General features: G+C 38.5%; 1 protein-coding gene across 1 annotated transcript in view; it reads left to right on the top strand.

The window, feature by feature from the left end:
- The window catches only part of DOK6 (docking protein 6), a 270560-nt gene that overhangs the window by 201308 nt on the left and 47014 nt on the right, over nucleotides 1–22238 (top strand). The window contains exon 7 of the mRNA XM_080381166.1: nucleotides 18088–18205. Within this exon, the coding sequence (XP_080237292.1) occupies nucleotides 18088–18205 (118 nt within the window). The remainder of the gene's footprint in view (nucleotides 1–18087; nucleotides 18206–22238) is intronic.

The raw sequence follows: 22238 nt of genomic DNA on the forward strand, positions 1-22238 counted from the left end.
AGTATTTCATATCCTCACTGGTCTGAGGATAAATATAAATTACAGAATTGTCAGACATAGTATTAATAAGAATGTAAATAGAATGAAGAATATTAAAGTAAACTTTGAATCAGGAAAGAAAAAAAAACACAAACAGGCTGGAGAAAATAACAGCATTAGTTTCATAGTGAATTTTTAATTTGGCTTTGTGAACAAGTCTGTACAATTTCTTCATGTATTTTTACCTGATCACAAGCTAAGCACATACTCATTGAAACATTACAGGATTGAACGTCATCAACAAACACATCAAACGTTCTAAATTTTCATTTTAAAATGATGGTTTCAATTTGAAGTATCCTACATTTGCTAATGCATCTTCAGAGCTTTGTCTGGTTTATGGTTGCTTTTTATGTCTTTGTGCAATGGTATACCTGTCGCCTATTATTTTCAAGTTGTAAAGTATGGGAAATGCAGAGACACACTAGTGAATGCTGCCGACCCAATGAATGTAAGAAATATTTAGTTAAAATGCATGTCTTTTGGGCTCCATTTCAGCACTGCAATTTACTTAACATGACAAAGCTCTTCTATGTTGTAATTATGCTTAAGTGCATTTGAGCCAAGTCAATAACTGGAGGAGAAACTGGAGAAGAAAATCCCAGAGTTCATCCCATGTCATGACACGTTCGTCTCTTAGTATGTTTTCTTCTGTTTATTATGTATAAATTATGTATAAACTCCAGTACAGAGGTTCTGGATACATACAATCATTCATGAACTCATGCACTTTATGTAGGCTAACGTATAGCCTCAGGTCAGTTATTCATGCAAATACTTAGCTCAATATTACTCCATATTTCCCATCTGAAACTACTGTATGATGCTGCTGTGTAATGTTTGTTTAGAAATTTTATAGCCCTGTAAAAAGCTGGCTGCTTATTGCAATAAGCAATTTGTGAACTGTTTACTTGGTTCTCACAGGTGTTGTGAAGCTCATTTCCATTACTAAATAGAGTAGGATGGAATAGAATAGAATAGGATAGGATATTTCAGTTGGAAGGGAACTACAATGATCATCTACTCTGACTGCCTGACCACTTCAGGGCTGGCCAAAAGTTAAAGCATGTTATTAAGGGCATTGTCTAAATGTCTCTTAAACACTGACAGGCTGGGACATCAACCACATCTCTAGGAAGCCTGATCCAGTGTTTGATCACCCTCTCAGTAAAGAAATGCTTTCTCACGTCCAGTGCAAACCTCCCCTGGTGCAGCTTTGAACCACTCCCATGTGTCCTGTCACTGGATCCCAGGGGGAAGAGCTCAGCACCTCCCTCTCCACGTGCCCTCCTCACAAAGCTGCAGAGAGCAACATGACTTCCAACCCTTTTACTAGCTTTGTTGCCCTCTTTGGACATTCAGGGACCTTCACAACCTCCTTCAGCTGCGGGCCCAGCACTGCAGGCAGTACTGCAGGTGAGGCCGCACCAGCGCTGAGCACAGGGCGATGATCCCCTCCTGTGCCCGGCTGGCTCTGCTGTGTGTGATGCCCCCAGGGTGCGGGTTGCCCCCTCGGCTGCCAGGGCACTGCTGGGGCCTATTGAGCCCGCTGCTGACCAGCATCCCCATCCTTGTCTGCAGGGCTGCTCTTCAGCCACTCTTCTCCCAGTTTGTACTTGTGCCTGGTGGTATTCTGCTCTAGATGCAGAATGTGGCATTTGGATTTGTTAAATTTCATCCCATTAATCATTGCCCAATGCTCCAATCTATCTATATAGTCCTCTGCAAGGCCCCTTGTCCCTCAAGAGAGTCAACAGCACCTCCCAGTTTGGTATCATCAGCAAACTTGCTAATGATGTGTTCAGCTCCTGCATCCAGATCATTGATAAATATATTGAACAGAACTGGCCCTAGAACTGAACCTGTTCATCCCACAGTTGGACAACTTGTCCAGAAGGATGCTGTGAGGGACAGTATCTTTGAAAGTTACAGGTTAAAGCTGAAATAGCCTTGCAACACTTTTGGCAGAAGAGGACTTCTAGAGAACACTAAGCTACAGACTTGGGGAAGTGTGGCAGGAAAGCTGCCCGGTGGGAAAGGGCCTGGGGGTGCTGGGTGACAGCTGGCTGAACATGAGCCAGCAGTGTGCCCAGGTGGCCAAGAAAGCCAACAGCATCCTGGTCTGTATCCGAAACCGTGTGGCCAGCAGGACAAGGGAAATGATTGTCCCCATGTACTTGGCACTGGTGAGGCTGCACCTTGAATACTGTGTTCAGTTTTGGGCCCCTTGCTTCAAGAGGAACATTGAGGTAAGCTGGTGAAGGGTCTGGAGCACAAGTCTTATGAGGAGCGGCTGAAGGAACTGCGGTTGTTTGGTCTGGAGAAGAGGAGGCTCAGGGGGGATCTTACTCTGCCTGAAAGGAGGCTGTAGGCAGGTGGGGGTAGGTGTCTTCTCCCAGATAACAAGTGACAGGACAAGAGGAAATGGCCTCAAGTTGCACCAGAGGAGGTTTAGGTTGGATATTAAGAAATTTTTTTCCACTTAAAGGGTGGTCAAGCATTGGAACAGACTACCCAGGGAGGTGGTGGAATCACCATCCCTGGAGATGTTTAAAAAATGCGTAGATGAGCTGCTTGGGGACATGGTTTAGTGGTGACTTGGCAGTGCTAGGTTAATGGCTGGACTTGATTATTGTAAAGGTCTCTTCCAACCTAAAGGATTTGATGATTCTAAGTAAAGCTCACCCTTCTTTGTGGTAGAAACTGGTAATAGAAAATCCACTGAAGGATTTGTCTATTCACTGGCAAATCACAACAATCTGTAAATGTTGCCAAGATCAACAACAAAACCAAGAATATCAAGTTTTTGGTTTTGTTGTTTTTTCACCTACGTCAGGATCTGTGTACTTTTAGATTTGAGCTTTGTAAACCCGGTTCCCATAATTTTCAGTAATTTCCCATAGGGTTCTTCATTCATTAAGCACATAATGATATATATATTTATTTTTTTTTAACTCTGATTTTTCTGTGAGAATATTTTGGAGAATTTTACCAGGCTTTTTGTTAGTCCTCAGGCTCAGAAAACTGTGTGTACTTGGATGAAGTAAATCCTAAAGCTGAGTCACAAGTCTATTTCCAACATTCACTACTTCAGAAGAAAGTAGGGGATTTGTGGATATTCAGACTGGGAAGCAGCTAATGATTCCTCCAGCTGGAGCTGTTTCATTTTTTAATCTTATTTGAAAGTATTTTCTTAAATGTAGATTTATTTCATTGGCATTTTTTCAGGGACTATTACTCATATCCAGTAATAGATACTCAAATATTGCAGCAACATTCAAAAACTATGCAGCAGGTGCCATTCATTTCCAAAAAGAAAATACTTCATCCCACCATGGAATTCAAACTGCCATGGTCATTGGAGTTCCCAGCCTGTTCCTTTCTCACCACGTCAAAACCTTTTTTACCCCCTCTTCCCCTGTCAGCTGCAGGGGTCTGTTGTGCCCCTATATGGCACCTTGCAGCAGTGAGAGGATGAGGTGTCACACCTGGCTTCTCCAGGGGATGCTGCACGTCGTGGTTGTTGCGGGATGTTTGCTGTGCGTTTGAATGAAACCTCAGTATAGGGAAAGCCTTTACTATCATAGCAAAGGGTTAGTGCAGCTGCTTACATGAAGTGATAGAGCAGGGAGAAGAACAGAGCTATTCATCATGTCAGAAACACTGCAGACGATGTAAAGGTTTGTGGAGTGTGTAGGTAAGTGCCGTGAGTAGATGCGAGAGCAAAGCTAGCAAGTCCTTGCATCAGATACTGGTATCAGATATTTTGGTAGTTAGTGACGTAATTTAAATGCTGTTTTGCCATTTGAAAACTAAAGCTTGCACTGGAGTTTTGAATGTTTTTGAAGCAGTAGTAGTCATAAGGGCTTTTATTCAGAGCATGGTGGGAAAAAAATAAACTCTTCCCTCAGCTGACACAATTTTGAAATTCCTTTTATCTGTAGCTATCAGGCTGGATGATCTTGAATGCAAAAAGATGCTCTAAATCTCTCCTAGGGACTAAAACCCAAGTACCTCTGCCATATGGATTTGCATGCCAACCTAGATATTAATCCCATTCTTCCTCCTTAAAAAATTCTAGAATATTTTATATAATATCACGGTGTTCTTCTAGCTTTATGTCTTATCATGCAACCTAAGACTCGGATTGAAAACTGACTTCCTCCTAATATAAAGTAGGAGTTGAACTAAAATTCGTAATAAAAGCTTCATAGAGGTGTCTTATAACTGAGGCAATACGATTTCTTGTCTGCAAGGAGCCTTCTCCGTCCTATGAATCGATCCTAAAGCTGCGTCCTATGCACTTATGCAGCATAGGATCCTATGAACAGTTTTCCCTGTTCACCTCATTTATATGTTTGCATGCAACTATGCTGTACTGTGAGCATTTCAATTTAAGCAGCTAGGTTCTGGTTGGTTTGTATAAATGCAATAGGGCAAAAATGTTTGTATATTAAGGTATCTAAAGATGCAAACCCTTCTGAGAATTTAGCATGGAGGCACTTTAAAAATCCATGTAGCTGCGTATCTACATTTCTAGGGACATCTTAAAGTGCTAAGTACATATTTCTTAGGAGTCAGGTATCATTTACTTCAACTTTACAAAGTTGCATGTGAATATAAGTGGATTTGAAGGTTGGTAACATAAGCACATTTGTAACTTTTTACTTTTCTTGTACTTTCCAAAATATTGCATGTTTGCAGAGCTATGAAAGTAGTTGGAGAGGCACTGTGAAGCTGAAATTCATATTGTTTGCAGAAAATACAGAAAGCGAAGAGCCAAAGAACTTCCCCCAAACAAAATTCATGATTAGCAGTCTTATTTGCCAATAGCTGTGGGTGATGTAAGTGGTAAATTAGGAATGGTTACTGTAATTATACAGTAGTTGTTGCATGCTTGACTGAACCGTATTTGGCTTATTGCCAGCACTTCCCTTAACTAAACTCTGAGAAACATTTAATATGGAAGGGAAGTTTGCTTTGGCATTGTGTACATTTAAAACAACTTGCTTGTATAACTGTGCTGGTAGGTTCACATCATCAAACTTTCTTAACAGAGGAGCAGGTTATGTTGATTTAAGTATCACTAGAAAAATAATTCTCGACCTAGTTCTCCAGCGGAATTAATTTATTGTTAATCTCATATCTGCTATTTTGAGAAAACTTCTTGTAAAATAAAGTAGCCTATGGAGTTCCTATTATTATTAGCAAAATAATAGCTGATGAAGCAACCTGATGCTCTCAGGAGACAGATATTATTATAGTAATTATACTAATGAGTAAAACGAGGCACAGAAAGATTAAGGCCAAATTCAGCTGCATATAAATTGCCCAAGGTCATGGAGTAATCATCTGTATGCTAGGAATAGCACAACAACAAAACAAATCCTGAATCATAGTCAATTACTTATTCACAGTAGAATTAACTTCTGAAAAAGTTATTTTTCACATGATTTTCATCAGTCTATGGAACTACTGTATCATTCTGTACCTCTTGTCAAGCAAGGTCTTCCTCTGTTTCAGCAACGGTGTTCAGGAGTTCTTTATATCATCCGAGGGAATAGTTCAGGCTTTGTCTCTGATGAGTAAGAAACTTCTTTATCAATGATTTATAGAGGGCACAGTGCTTTTCAGAGAACAGGAGAATTATAAAAAGTAATAATCTGAGAGGTGATCAAATATTCTCATAATAGTCCTAAAGTTACTCTGTAAATCCCTCCTGTGCTTTTTCTGGTTTGGCTCATCAGGTACCTGTTGGCAGTGCAAAAAAAGTCACCCTTTGTCTTAATTTTGCTTTTTTTCTCTGCTTCTGTTCCTTTGTATAAAGATGACAGATTTTGTAACATGAAAGTGATTTATAATAATCACTCTGTGATTATACTTAGAATGAAGAAAACAGATATTGAAAATATTCAAATTCATATTTAAATACAGACACTTTTCCAAGTATAAGCTGTCTTTTGATATATATATTAATCAAGGCCTGTCCAGATAGGGGTTGTTTATGATCCTTTTTTCTCTCAGCTGTGGGTTGTTGTCATTGTGTTACTGATATATCATATGATACCTGCCATGCTAACAGTTTTTATTTATCAACTGTGCAGGAATCTGTTTCAGGAGAAATGTAAGACAGTAGTACAGACCTTGTACTGTTCATTTGACATTATTCCACGTGCTTCAGTAGCTTTATTATATAAAGATGTGCAGCTACTACAGTAAACAAAATAATGTCAAGTTAACATACTGGCAGAGCACACCTCATTAGCTCCCAGATTTTCAAACCATTGAATATAGGATCAGAAAATTTGGCATTGGAAGGGACTGCTGGTGGTCAGCTCACCTAATCTTCTGTTCAAAGGGATAACATCAAAACTAGAAGTTACCCAGGGTCTTACCCAGTCAATCGTGAATACCCCCAAGGCTGTAGATTATGTGTACTTATTCCAGTGCTTGGCTGCTCTCATTGTGAAGAGTTTTTCCTTAAGTCTGTCTCAAGTTTCCCTTGCCACAGGCCATGACTGATGTCTCTTTTCCTTTCACTGTACATCTCTGGGAAGAATCTTCTCTACAGCATACCTCTAAGAAAGAGAAACTGGAGTTAGATTTTTCTTAACTTTCTCTTTCTCATGGCGAATAAGCATTAGAAACTTAATCCAGTGTTGCTGATCGTATTCTGCTTCTTAGAGGTTCTGTGCCAGGGCCCAAAGCTGAAGACTCCATGAATACAACTGAACTTCCAAATGTGGCTTCACAAATGCCACATAGTGGGGAAGTGTGACTTTCCTGGACCTGCTGGCCACACTAATGTGGTCCTGTATGTGGTTAACCTCTGTCACTGCACACGTACACTGATGATTCACGTTATCACCTATCACCACTAGATCCTTTTGGCAGAGCTTTTACCTAGCAGGTCAGTCCCCAGGCTGTACTCTTGCACTGAGTTGCCCTGACCTGGTTGCAGCCTTAACATCTGTCATTGCTGAACTTCATGAGATTCCTGTCAGCCCTTTCTGCTTTGCTGAGGTCCCTCTGAATGGAAGTCCTCCTTCCATGGGTGTTTGACTGCTCCCCCTAGTTTGATGTCATCCTCAAATTTGCTGAGGGCAGATTCTGTCCCACTGCCCACGTTGATAATGAAGGTGTTAAAAAGTATTGGAACTGACCCATGTAAACTGCAGGAATAGGTTTTTCAAAAATGTTTCAGTTCTGCAGTATTAGTCAGCAAGTGCTTAATGAATATTTTCCATGCTATGGTAGGAGCATACATCACTGTTACTTATGACTGTCTCAGGGTAAAAGCTGCTAGTCTCATCACATAGTCAGTCAGTCAGTCAGAATCCATTTCCATAAAGGTAGCTGCCAGGCAAGATTCATGTGGCTGCCTGTTGAATGCGTATCTGTACAGCGTCTGTGATTCAAAATCCATTGACAAATCAGCATTGGTTCTCGTTTATAAAATGAAAGAACATGTGGTCTCTTAGTTGTTCTTAATTGTTTCCTTGCAGGACACAGTGGTAAAAGTTGCAATTGCTACTAGCTGAGAGATTTTGTAAAATCATTTGTAGAATGGCAACATTTCTGTAATGTTTCACACATATTGTTAAGTGACCACCTTTACATACATTTTATATTACATGAAGAAAAAAAAGTGATGGTGTTGCAGATTTCCATGACAACAAGTATAATTCTATTTCCTTGGTTTTGTGAAGCTGGAATTTACCAGTACAGAGGCAAAGGATTGTTCTATTAAATGGCAACCATGGATTTCAAAAGGCTTGAGTTAAATGGCCTGTGGTCACATATCTACAATCTCTACTACCAAGCAACTTTTGCCAATGGGAAAAAACACCTGTTATCATCTGAAAATTAAATTAAGTGGAAAAGGTTGCCAGTTGTAGAATTTATTAGGCTGATGCAATTGTGCTAAAAGATACAGCAATTTACAAACACTTTTCTGTTTCCTGCTTTCCAAATCGGTTTCCTCATTTGCAGCTGGTTTTGCTACATTAGTAAACCAGCACCCATAAGGAAGCAACAATTTCATTAGCTTCTCCTATATGCAGAAATTTGGACTGTGATTTGGAGAGTCTTCTCTCTCATTTTACGTTGGTTTTGAACCACAAAAAAAAATATTTCCAAAGATACATTATGCATATTTATTTAGGAGTGTGTCTGTTACTTTTGAATGATTGCTTATTGCAATTTTGAAACTGAGCAATGTCAAGAATTCTCTGGCTATATCTGTCTATATACATGATCAGGATGTGATCCCCATGGTGTGAGCACACACAGTGGAAAAGAATAGCCCTTTATTTTTATAAACCAGCTTCTCAGTTGATTTTATATTTGTAAAAGCCCACTAAAGGCAGTGGAGCTACTGAAGTCAATATTAAACGAAATATAAATACATTTCTTTAAAATAAACTAATTTGGTTTTGTGTCCATATGCACAGGCATATTTTTTAAAACCCCTCTCAAAAATACAGTATATTTCAAAGTTAAAACTTCATTATTTACATTCATGTACATGCATGTGCATTGCACATGTATAACTAGCCCTAGTATATATGATTCAAGATGCATGTGTAATGTTCAAAAGTAACTAGTAACAAGGAAGAAAATGTCTTCTTTTAGAAGGCATTGAAGAGTCATCTAAGAAGACTTTACTGTATGATAGTAGTTTTTATGTGTTCCGAGTTTTTTTTTATTATTTTAATTGAAATATTCTTGTATGATATATAAAACTTCTGAAAATGTCAGAAAGTAAAGGTCAGCAAGACTAGATGTGTTACTGAATACTGGAGTCACACACTGATAAGCTTAATAAGGAATATTAATGAAAAGTTATGGATGATCATTGTTTCAGGAACTATTCAGAAAATTGTCTTACTGCCATTTTATTAAAGTTCATTGGTACCAGCGATGTCTATATATTGAAATGAAGTAGCTAAAAGAAATGTTGTTTCCACAAATACGTGTAATTGGAAACTACTGATCTGTTTCAGACAATAGGAGAAAAACTTTATGAGAAAGCTTGTGCGGTCCAAGGCATTTGCTTTATCAGAAAGAAAGGAAATCAAATAACTGTGCAGTGAATACTTAACAGTGATTACAGCTTCCCACCCTCCCCACCCCACACCCGCCCACCCCACCCCCCCGCCCCCTGCCAAATACATAGGTAAGCCTCAAAATTCCAATATTTCAGCTTACTCATGTAAGATTCTCCCAGCTGAGGACATTCTGAGCTCATCCCTACATCACATTTCTTGCCACGTGCTAGAAAGAGGTTTTGAAGTCTGTTTTCCACTGAGGGACATTTTTTCATGCCCTGGCTTTTACTATATCAGCTTTAAAACTGGCCAAAGCACCATCTGTGAAGTCAGAAAGACTGTCCTTCCAGTACTCTCAAGTAAAATACTGAGCACTTCAACTGTCCCAAATACCTCTTTAAGATATGTTGTATCTTTTGGCAAACAATACCGTGGAAAAAAATGGCATACTTTGAAATCTTCTCCAAAGCATATCAGGTTGAGGTCAGACACAAGCAGCTTTGTCAGAGAGATGAACACCAGCAGAGAAAGGACAGTGAAAAACAAACAGATAAAGGAGGACAAGACTTTGTTAAGTTGGCACTGATGGTAAGCCTCACTATTTTTAACTTTGGCTTGAAAACCTCATGAAACAGAACTTTCTGGAATACCATAAATTGCAGGTTTAATTCCCCAGAAAACACTTCTGGTGAAGTATACCAGCCTTTCTGGACAGCCTGTTTCTTTGACCTCTCCAACTGATGCATTTCAGTTCTTTTTTCCCACTACAACTTACTTATCCCTACATTGTTCAGAAGATAGAACTGACACTCTCCCTTTTCAGTAAAATCTTCTCTATAATTTTGGAGATGCTAACCACAGACGGTTGAGGATGGAAGGGACCTCTGACAGTCATCTTGTCCAACCCTCCTGGCTCAGTCAGAGCCATCTGGAGCTGGTTGCCCAGGACCACATCCAAATGGCTTTTGAATATCTCCAAGGTGGGAGACTCCACAGCCTCCCTGGGCAACCTGTGCCAGAGTTTAGTCACCTTCATGGTAAAAAAGTGTTTCCTGATGTTCAGAGGGAACCTCCTGTATTTCAGTTTGTGGCCATTGCCACTGGTCCTGTCACTGGGCACCACTGAAAAGAGCCTGGCTCTGTCTTCTTTGCACCCTCCCTCAGGTATTTACTAACATTGATAAGATCCCCCTGGAGCCTTCTTTGCTACAGGCTAAAGAGTCCCAGCTGTCTCAGTCTTTCCTCATAGAAGAAATGTTCCAGTCCCTTTGTAGTCTTAGTGGTGCTTTCCTGGACTCTTTCCAGCATGTCAATGTCTCTCTTGCACTGGGGAGCCCAGAACTGCACCCAACACTCCAGCTGTGGCCTCACCAGTGCTGAGTAGAGAGGAAGGATCACCTCTCTTGACCTGCTCACAACAGTCCTCCTAATGCAGCCCAGAATACTGGTGGCCTTCTCTGCCACAAGGGCATCTTGCTGGCTCATGTTCAACTTGGTGTCCACCAGCACCCACAGGTCCTTTTCTGAAAAGCTGCTTTCCAGATTGGTGAACTCCAGCATACACTGGTGCCTGGGGTTGTTCCTCCCCAGGTGCAGGACTTCGAACTTCCCCTTGTTGAACTGCATGAAGTTCTGGTCAGCCCATTTCTCCAGCCTGTTGAGGCTCCTCCGAATGACAGCATGATCATCTGGTTTATCACCACTCCTCCCAGTTTTCTGACATATCTACTGAGGGTGCACTCTGGTCACTCATTTTTATCATTAACGAAGATATTGAACAGGACCGCATCCAGTACTGACTCCTGGGGTACACTGCTAGTTATTGGCCTCCAACTAGATTTCATGCCACTGATCACCACCCTCTAAGCCCATCCCTTCGGCCAGTTTTCAATCCACTTCATTGAAATGGGCTGCTCAGCCAGCCCATACTTCAGCTTCTCCATGAGGATCTTAAGGGAAACAGTGTCAAAAGCCTTCTTGAAGTCAAAGTAGACAATATCCACTGCTCTCCTCTTGTCTATCAAGCCAGTCATTTCATCATAGAGTAGTATCAGATTGATCAAGCATGTCTTCCTTTTGGTGAATCCATGCTGACCAGTCCTGATGACCTTCTTATCCTTCACGTGCCTTGAAATTATTTTCAGGATTAGCTGCTCCATCATCTTCCTAGGGACCAAAGTGAGGCTGACAGCCTGTAGTTCCCTGGGTCCTCCTTCTTGCCCTTCTTGAAGATAAGAGTGACATTGGCTTTCCTCCTATCCTCAGGTATCTGTCCCAATCGCAGTGTTGTTGTGGCAAACCAAGTAACATCTCTACTCTACTGGCTACTGTTAACTCCTTAAATCAGTGAACTCCTCCAAGCCCTCACATCATTGACTTGTATTTTTGTGACATGGGTGTAGGTGTTTCCAAGGTCCTGTCCTCAGCCATCCATCAAAGGTTATCATGTCTCATCTCAAGACATTCACACCAGTATCCTGTAACTGTACTACCGTTCTTGAAATACATTATTCTGGGCATCACACCTGGCATAAAAGAATATTCTGTCGCAAACTTGATGTAGATGTTGCTGGCTTGTGTGCATCTCAATACTAACAAACACTCATAATGATGCACATAATTCACTGCTTGTTTTTCAAATGAGACAAAGCTGAAAATGAACATTTCAGTGATGAACTGCTTGAGATGAATGACCCCTAGAACATATCTTTGAAGGTTAACTAATACTCCAGAGTTTAAACTGATCAGTATTAGTGCATCCTGTGCCACATGCCTTCACTTTAAGCATTCATGAGTCAACGTGATAAATAGGACTGTGACTGATTTCCATTTTTTACTTGAATACAATGTGTAGGCATGTGGTGTTATTTTGGATTTTGCTTTTCAATTCTAGGTGGTTTTTTTTTACTCTGATCCTCCCCATTTCCCATCTGGATATAGCCATACCTTTAAACAAGTGTGTCAATACTGAGCACCTTCAAAAACCCTAGATTTTTACTTTTAAAACCTGAAGACTGTGCTGGATGATGATGCTTAGAGAAGTTGATTCATATTTCCACACAGTCTTATCCCCAAATGCTGTATATTTTCAGGTCAGCAAATATCTATCAGCAAAATCTTTTCCTTCATGTTAACCAGTACCTCTCTTTCATGAAAGTTTCCATTTCATGGTAACAAAAAGAACAGTCAATATGTAAATAATGTCTGTGCAATACTGAATTCTCTATCATATATATCATATATATTTATTGAAGAAATTAGCTCAACCTCCTAGCAATTTCTCCCATGTGTTAGACTCCTACCATTTAGTTGTGTTTGTTTCCATTAAGACCTACTGTATAGTCAGGCTTCAAATAGTCTCAGCTCTGTTCATGTTGACATAATCTCCCACATTATTAGTGAATGGTTTTATGCAATGAAAAATGGATAAACTATTTCATATAACATCTATGTATAATACGATGGCTCAAACCTTGTAAAGTTGTAAGAACCTGACCTTCTGCCCTCACAGTAATTAGTATAGTTTTCATAGAGAGAAAACTCCTTTGATGAAAGAAACAAAACCAGTTCTGTGACAGAATATGAAGACACACACCTTACTGACATTCAACAAATATAATCCCAATGTGCTGTAATATCCAGCTACTCTTCTCCAACATTAATCCATTCTGTCAGATAACAAAGTGGTCTACTATGAGCTTCTTTTAGAGGAAAAGAAATAAAGAGGGAAGGGGGGGGCAGGGGGGTGGCAAAGAAAGACCAACGCACTTATGCCAGAAAAGCAGCAAACTGTTCCAATTCTCTCTATATAGTGTGGCCAAGGAGATCTGGGAAAAAAAATATCCCATTGAATCTCCTTTCAGAACACTTTTCTTTCACCATTCCTTTATTATTCATACATAATGTTATTCCACCACCAAAGAATAATCATCATCCACCTTGGCACTGCAAAGCGGTGTTATTATTTCAAGATTTTTTCCTCCGTAATTGATCAAGAAACTCTCTAAAAGGTCATAACAAGTTTAGAATAGCTACTAAAAACCTACATTCTAGAAATATATTATGAAGGCCAAAATTACTTTCACACCTAGCTTTTCTATAAGTCTTTTCAGAAGACTTGTGAGGTCATATATTGGATTTTTTGCCAATATTGTGTATTCTGTCAAGACCAGCAAGCTGGATAAAAATTAAAAATAAACATAAATCAGTGCATGGCAAATAAATACTATGCTGATACCTATAAGTTTATATTAATAGTAGCATCTTTAAGTAATGAACACAGTCCGAATAACACTTGACTATTTCCTAAGCAAGCTAAATGATCATGAGCAAAGGGTTATGGGGAAATTATAACCAAAGTGTAATTATTAGTAACATGTCACAAAAGGGAAGAATATTCTCACTGGCCTTTCATAGGAATATATCTGCATCCAGGTTTATTAAGTCTTTTCATAGAAGTTCTGGATCAAGACACAATTTAATTATTAGACTTCCAGATCCTAGTTATAAGACAATATAGAGGTGCGTCAATGAAGTGACAGAATTCAATATGACAAGTTGGAAACATGGTTTGGAGCAGCAGAATAAAATTCAACAGAAACATCAGCAAAACACTGTGCTTAAGAAGGAATAATCTGCTTCAACAGTTCTGGATGGGAACTGCTTTTCATAGAACGGGTCTATGTGTCTTCGCACACAAGTTAAAAATGGGAGAACAGTATCTGTTTTTTGCAAAAAAAGCAAACGTGACACCTTTTTCTTGGTCATTACCAAAAACATTAAAAAAAAAAAATCTTCTTCCTTCCTGCTTATTCTCCAAACTCAGCTGACAGCTGAGCTGGTACCTCAGCTGGCGCTACCTTCTTGATTGTGTGATTCTTAAACTCTAGTAATTTTTCACTGTGGATACAAATGAAATGAATCTGTGCTGTTCCACTGTCAGCTAATGGACTCTTAAGAACTGAAATGTACTTCTTGAACCCTCTTCCTCTTCAACATATAGCACACAAAGCAACCTTCTTTAGAGTTATAAAGAAAAAAATCTAAATTGTGATATGCAATTCATATTTCCAGACTACAATTCTCGTTAGTCTTCTCTGACCTAGTTCTTTTGCCATTTGTTTAAAGACTCTAAAAAGAATGTGAAATGAGCCGGGTTTTTTAATCCATAATAAACTAATGTATTTCCAGAGCATATCTGTAAAAAGCAAACTCTTTATTGCAGGCTAAATAATTGCATGAATTGTATATTATCGAGTTCTCCCCAGGCCAAATGTATTTTCTGTTGCCTTCAGTGTTTTGACCTTTTTAATGGTAAAAGAAAATGAGGGAATAATATGCTAAACAGATCAAAGTTCAGAACCCTAATACATTTAACAGGCTCCATTCTTGGAATTGTATTCATTATTGATACCAGAGTAACAAACCTGTTTAAGTCAATGGAGATGGCCTATGGGGATTAAAATAAAATTTAAACCTAAAGCTTTGTTTCATGAAAGAACAATAATGAAGACTATGGGGAACTACTTACCGTGACACATTAATAGATCTGTTATTTTGTATGTCTATTTTAAACAAATAGTTCTATAAGAATTATAAAGCTGTTGCTGGAAAGAAAAGACTTCATATGACTTGATATTTTGGATATTTTGGATTTGGATACACAAAGAAATGTGATATTCACTGTGTGAAAGATTTCTTATCAAAGCAAAATTCTGGAGGAAACCTAACTACTAGGTATTTCATATCATATAACAAAACTATGTTTTATATTATAAAATCACAGAACGGTCAAGGTTGGAAGGGACCTCTGAAGATCATCTAGTCCAACCCCCAGCTAAAGAAGGTTCACCTACAGCAGGTTGCACAGGTTTGCATCCAGGCAGGGTTTGAATGTCTCCAGAGGAGGAGACTCCACAGCCTCTCTGGGTGTTCCAAGGCTCTGTCACCCTCAGTGTAAAGAAGTTCTTCCTCATATTCAGATGGAACTGTCTGTGTTGCAGTTTGTGCCCATTGCTCATTGTCCTGTCACTGGGCACCACTGAAAAGAGCCTGGCCCTGTCCTCCTGAAACTTGCCCTTAAGATATTTGTAGACATTGATCAGACTCCCTCTCAGTCTTCTCTTCCCCAGGCTAAACAGGCCCAGCTCTATCAGCCTTTCCTCATAAGGGAGATGCTCCAGTCCCCTCATCATCTTCATAGCCCTCCGCTGGGCCCTCTCCAGTAGCTCTCTGTCTCTTGAACTGGGGAGCCCAGAACTCAACACAGTACTCCAATATTGCCACCAAAAAAATCCCTGATGTGGTTCTGATGTATTCATTTCTACATTTCTTTTCACCCAAGTTCTAATTCCATCATCATTTTTTCCCTCTTAAGTTGGGAAAAAATGTCTGGATTATGTTTTTCATTTCCTGAAGTCTTCAGATTTGAGAAATATTTGTAGCAAAATCATTCTAGGTGCAGGTTTTATTTAATGCTATGTTAATATGTGATATATGTTTAATTTGATATACTGCTTTTACTTTCCTCTATATTTCTATACTAAATACCAAAGATTAAGTTTCATTCATAGATGCAAATCTGCAAAAAAAACCCTCAGTGAAATTGTAGAACAGTTTGGTTTGGAAAGGACCTTTAAAGGTCATCTAGTCCAATCCCCCCTGCAGTGAGGAGGAGGAGCTTCAACTAGATCAGGTTGCTCAGAGCCCCATCCAGCTTGACCTTGAAAGTTTCCAGGGACGGGGCATCTACCACCTCTCTGGGCAACCTGTGCCAGTGTCTCACCACCCTCACTGTAACAAATTTCTCCCTTGTATCTAGTCTGAATCTACCCTTTTTTAGTTTAAAACCATTACTCCTTGTCCTATTGCTGCAGGCTCTAATAAAAAATCTGTTCCCATCTTTCTTCTAAGCCCCCTTTAAATACGAATGGCCACAATCAGGTCTCCCCAGAGCCTTCTCCTTGCTGAACAAGCCCAACTGTTTCACCCTTTCTGCACAGGAGAGGTGTTCCATCCCTCTGATCACTTTTGTAGCCCTCCTCTGGACCTGCTCCAACAGGTCCTTGTCTTCCTTGTACTGAAGACTCCAGAGCTGCACCCAGTATCCAAGTGGGGTCTCACCAGAGCAGAGGGGCAGAATTACCTCAAATTCATTCTCAGATCAAAGTGTTTATTTCTCCTGTGTGTCTGTGCTACCTCTGCCGTTATGGGCCCTTTCTGTACAGTTGATGCTAATGCATCTGAGCCTGTTGCTCCAGCTCCTGAGGAAAATGTGCCAGTGTTGGAAGCCACAGGTGAACATCGGCCTCTGACATAAGAAGAGACCCATACTCAGAGATGTTGATTTAATTTTGTAAGTGGCAAACAGGCTTAAGGAGATAGATGAAATAATGTTTAAAGATATTTTTTGAACTGATATATTTATGTTAAATTAAGGACAGAAATAAATCTGTGCAGAAAACTGTTGGCCTGCACGTTTCAAGAAAAGGAGAAAAGTTTAAAGGTTATTTACTTGATTTTCCATAGTGAAATATTCTTTGAGTTAACTAATTCAGAAAAGGGTAGAGGAGAAGTCAATTGTTTTTTTCTGAGACATAGTGCAAAAGCAAAAGGGACAAGTATCTAGGATGAAGTCTCTAAATTTCTTTCAGAAAAGGCATTAGCTGTAGACAAGGAGTAATTTTTATGACAAGTTCTCAGGAAAACAACAGTGGAAGTAATTGCACTTGATCTGAAGCAAAATACCTGACACACATCCAATTGTGTTAGTACTCAAAAATGAAATAATTGTAGAACTTTGGGTAGATACAGTCTCTAAAAAGGTTTTGGGTTTCATTATTACAGAATAGCATGAGTTCATACAGATAAAAGTGGCGCTTTTTTAATTTGTCATTTTGATTCTGAATGCAGAATCCCTCAGACTTAATCATTAGCCTGCACTAAATGGTCCAGACCTTGAATACTTTCTGCTCTGTAGCTGGACTCTCTGAAAATGCGGGTTTCTAGGTACAGCCTTTGAGTATCACCCTCACCATCCTGATACCGCACCTGAAATTAAGGGGTTTTCCACTCTAAATCTTCAGACATATCTGATGCTTCAGTGTTGACCCTACCAGATATCACCTGAATAATTTATACTCCACAGCGTCATCATAATTTGTTAGATCCTGCAAATTACTGACCACATTTTGTATTCTTTAAAGCCAGAAATACAAAAATTTTGCAGGTAGATTGTATTTTCTTCTAGACAGAGAAAGCAGCATTTATATAGGATGCCCAAAGAGGTTGTCAGGATACACAATACTCCATCATTGTTTTTTCTATAGCCTGGTCTTGTCTTTCACTCACATCTGTAGTCCATTGGAGACAGCTGTCTTTAATAAAGTTTACATTCCTCCTGTCAGGTTTCTATCCTGCAGCTCTTGTACACATGGATATTTCTCATGCAGTTCATAGTTTTGGTTACATGAACTCCCCCGGAATGGGAAGATTTTCTCTTGAGGGGGTAGCCTGCTACTGGTGATGAGGTGACTCCACTTGAAAGGAGAATTAGAGGTTTAATGACTCTTTATTGCTAATTCTCTACTGTTGTCTCAGCTTCTCTCTTAGCAGAGAGAATTCTGGGTATTCATTCCAAGAAGAAATGTGATTGTAAAGGGGTTTAAGATTTTAGGCATATGCTGACCCATCATTAGTGTAAAGCTAAAGAAGAGAATAACAAAATCCTGGCAGCAACAAGAACAGCTGTAGATAAAGGAAATTTTCCTATGTTCTAATGCTAACCTCTGCTAATGAACTTATATACTCAAATACAGTTTTGCACCTTTTTCCTGGGTATTCACAGTGCTGATGCTTATAACACGTTTAAATTATAATATAAAACCTGTGCTAATTCAGGAAATAGTATCTTCATAACAACATTCATTCCATTTACAGTTCTGAGATTGTCAAGTATGGTTATATATGATCTTCCATTTATGTTTGCTTTGGTTTTTAGCTCCAGACGAGTCTGTCTGAACCAATGACATTATCCAAGTCGATCTCACTTCCTCGTAGTGCATATTGGCATCACATCACCCGGCAGAACAGCGTTGGAGAAATCTACAGTTTACAAGGCAAGTTCCTTACAAGTAAATGCCATGTCCATTACCTTCTTTCCATTTGACCAAAATTCATGCAAATTGCTTTTTATTTGCACTGGTTATTTTCTCTCCATTTCATTTTATCAGTTGTCAGGAACCTCAGCAGGATTCCCAAATTTACATAAAACAGGTTTCTTTTAGTTGTTTTGTAAACTAATAGTGAAAATTATTCCCAGAATCACCACATAAAGCTGGATAGACAATTTGGCTCAATGTAGCTTCTCAGTAGCTAATGAATGTCAGGTTGTTTTAGTATTATCTTCCAATAAGGCTGTGTATGTGTTTGGGCAACCTCAGGGCGCCCAATTAAATCTACATAAAGTGTCGATATGAGTTGCAGGACTAAAACAAAATAATTCTAGGAATGGGAGCTATTCTTGGTGAATTTGCTTGGTGAATCATGTATGCAAACTGTTGATTTGACTAACTTACAGGCCTTCTATATATACATATCATCTGTTTCTGTCTCCAGTTCTCTTTCGTACGTTTAGATTCTAAGTTATTTGCTTAAGACTTTAAATGCTATAATTAACACAACTTGATGACGATGATGATGATTCACTGCTCTTAAGATGAAATCAATTTGTATCATTTAGGAAACTGAAATTATTGTTACATTAAAAAAGTAGACCTTACTATTAATGTTTTCACTTTTTAAGAATAACAACGTACCACAAACATATACCTTTGTGTTACTTGGAAAGAACTCAAGGATTTTGTTTCACTTCTCTTTTAAATCTGTTTGCATAAGCAATTTACATTTAGAAAGGAGTTTAGAAACTGCTCACAAACAAGAGTACCAAATGCAAGAAAACACAGTATGTTTCCATGAAAATAAGTGAAATGCAGTATATAGATAAAAAACATGAAGTGTTTTGTTTTGTAAATTGTAACATAAATTAAAATCAGCAGGTGAGCTGTGAATTCAGTGCGTGACTCATTAAACAGTACAGCATTTGTTTCTCATCATCCCTCATACAACAAAGGTTATTTCTAAGTTAATTTCTAATCATGGTTATAGTCTTACAGGTCTTACAGTTCAATATCAGTAATGGAAAAAAGAAAATAACCTTGCAGAAGTTGTTTGTGAAAAAAAATTTTACTTGTAGATCACCTTAAAACTATTCATCATATCACTTATTTTTTTGCGTGAACACAATAAGAATGAGGGGGGAAAAAAAGTTTTCTTTGTAGAGATGTTAGAGTTTCTCTTCTTATGTTCTTGATAGGTCTTTCCTTTGGAAAAAAAAGATGGTAAACATGTCATTATATACATGAAGTGAGATAAATGTATGGAACATTGTTTATTCTCTGCAAGGTTTTTGTTTCTTATAAATTACCTTTACAGTCAAGGGAAGCAAAACTTGATATGTCAAGTAACAGTTTAATATCTATACCAACTAGCTTTGCAGGTCACAATATATTGGAAGTGTATTATTAAAACTAAGAATTTTACTTTTTGGAAGTGTGCAGATTTCACTCTTCCATTACATGGGTCTGATAAATATTTCAGAATTTAAGAATTTCATTTCTCTTATATGTACTATGATGACTGAAACTTGAGAAAGTGTAGTTGATTTCAGGAGATACTAATTCTGTATTATCAGTGGGATAAAAAAATACATCCAGAGGACAATTTTGTCTCCTCTGGCTGCAAAACTTTTGCATGCAAGAATATTATTCATTATCTGTAACCTTCTGCTGCAATGACTAATTAAATGAAATGTATTTGTATGGAAGCTGAAAGGAGTGCAAAGTATACCTTTTTCTCCTAATACCTGTTCAAGCGCAGCAGAGATCTACTGGTTTTCAAAGCATCAAACCACAGATGCTTCATAGATTTCACTAGAAGGTAGCGAGGAAGAGGGTTGCAAGCATCACTTCAGCCCCCACTTTAGCACAGTAGCCAGCTGAGAGGAGCAGTTGCAGGGGGAAAAAATCACTTGCTGTGATCTTCTCTGAGCTTTAAAAGGTATGTTACACCTTCAGGAGACACTTTCTTAGAGAATAATCCACCAAACACAGTTCTGCACTTCGTGCGTATTTATGACAAAGCTTTTTACATTCAAGAAATTCAATACAGTCCTCTGAGTATCTCACAAACTATAAAATGAAATAACTAGAGTAGTATCTACCTATATTCAGATTACTATCAGTATCAGTAAAGGAACAGCTGAACTCACTGTTGAAGTGCAGTGTAAAAGTTTTTCCATAGTGGCAATTACTTCAAACTTGCAGTCTGAAGTGACTAGAATTTAATTAATAACAGTTGGTGATGTATAAGGAGAAATTAATATGTGCTCATACTACCTTAGATTAATTGGCCTTTCAGGAGATACTTAGCAGTTGAATTTAACTTAATTAATAGTGTGAGTTGATCTGATAATGAATATGCTGTAGAGTAAGAAGGTGGGGGAAGTTGTCATTTGTTTTTTGTTGTTTTTTAAGACTACATGTTATATGAGAAAAGACAATTCAATAAATGGGTGCTGGGTTTATCATCGTCCATCTGCCCATGAAAACACTTACATGTAAAGGCATGAAAAGATTAAAACACAGAATAATAGTGCTAAAGGATCACAGGCTGCACAAAATAATCCAAAAATTAGGTGGGCTGATTTCTCTTTATATAGCTTTTCTTCCATTTCTGTCTTCCTTACATTCTTTCAGTTCTTGATTGCACTGTTAAGATAAAAGTAGTAATTTAGTTGTCTAATTAATCTTGTCTAATCTTGTCAATGGGAACAACTTGGTGGTTGGGTCTTACCAGTGGCAGTGTATCACTGCCAGCATTCACTTCAAACGTTACAGTACAGTGCTGCAGGTCTGACAGTTTCCATCTGTGATCTGCAGCCGCTGTAGAGGTTGTGGCATGGGGACTCATTAGCTGACACAACAGTGCCCGTTCAGCCCTGTGCATTGCCCCTCCTCTCCATCTGACATGACATAGGGCATGTGTCAAGCCCCAACGTTGCACAATAAAAAGAAAAGGGGAGTTGTTGCCATGCCAGAAAACAGCACAAAGTTTTTACAGCCACCAGGTTAAATTTTTATCCAAACTTCTGTGTTGCAGTCACTTCACTTAAAATCCACACTGATACCCATGGCTTTACAAATCACAATCCCTCTTTCTAAAGTGTACGCATTGGTAATCCAGATCTTGCCTTTAATTACAGTTCAGAAATGAAATAGTATCTTTACAGATTTTTTTATCATAAAGAAGTTTAAAGAAATAAAAAAGGTGTGTATATATATATATATATACACACCATTTTTGGGGCATACATGAGTAAGGCTTAAATGAATTGAACGCTTTCATGAATAGACAGCTCTATAAAGAATTCAAACGCAAAGGAATATAAACATTCATTGCTGTGTTTTGCGGTTCTATACATCAAGTTCTACAAAACCACAAAAATTACTAGCCAAGAGTAAGCTTGTGAACTGAAATCATGGTTAAGGAGAAAAATACAGGAGCCATGTAAGTATGAAAATAAAAACCCCACCCTGTATGTATCTTCATAACTCGTTGTTTATTGTTACTATTTGCCATAAGATTTAGCACTGTTTCACAATATATTAAAAACTGACAAACAAAGCACATGGGTTTTTATACAGCAAAAGATCATAAATAACATTAATACAGCTTTTTTATTATTTTGCGGTTTGGGGGTTAAATTTCTTTAGGATAAAAAAAGATTGCAGACTGAATTTCCAGCTAGCTGAAATTTAGTGTTATAGTTCTCACTCTAGAGAATTTGGGTAGTACACATTTTAAACACAGTAAGTTTGTCTATTATTAAAGAAATAAGGTGAAATAAAATTTTGGTATGGAAACCTGCGTTAGCTTTTTGTATTGCAGTTACTGAAATCCCTGAGGAAACTGTGTTCAGAAAATCTATATACAGTGTGGCCTTTCTCCAAAGAATTTAAAATTAATAATCACTTTTAAACACCCCTGTTGTGTTTGAATCTGGTTTGCATTCCTGATTTGGACTTTGTTTTT

The sequence above is a fragment of the Falco punctatus genome (assembly GCF_963210335.1).
Source record: "Falco punctatus genome assembly, chromosome: 3".
In the NCBI taxonomy this organism is placed as follows: Eukaryota; Metazoa; Chordata; class Aves; order Falconiformes; family Falconidae; genus Falco; species Falco punctatus.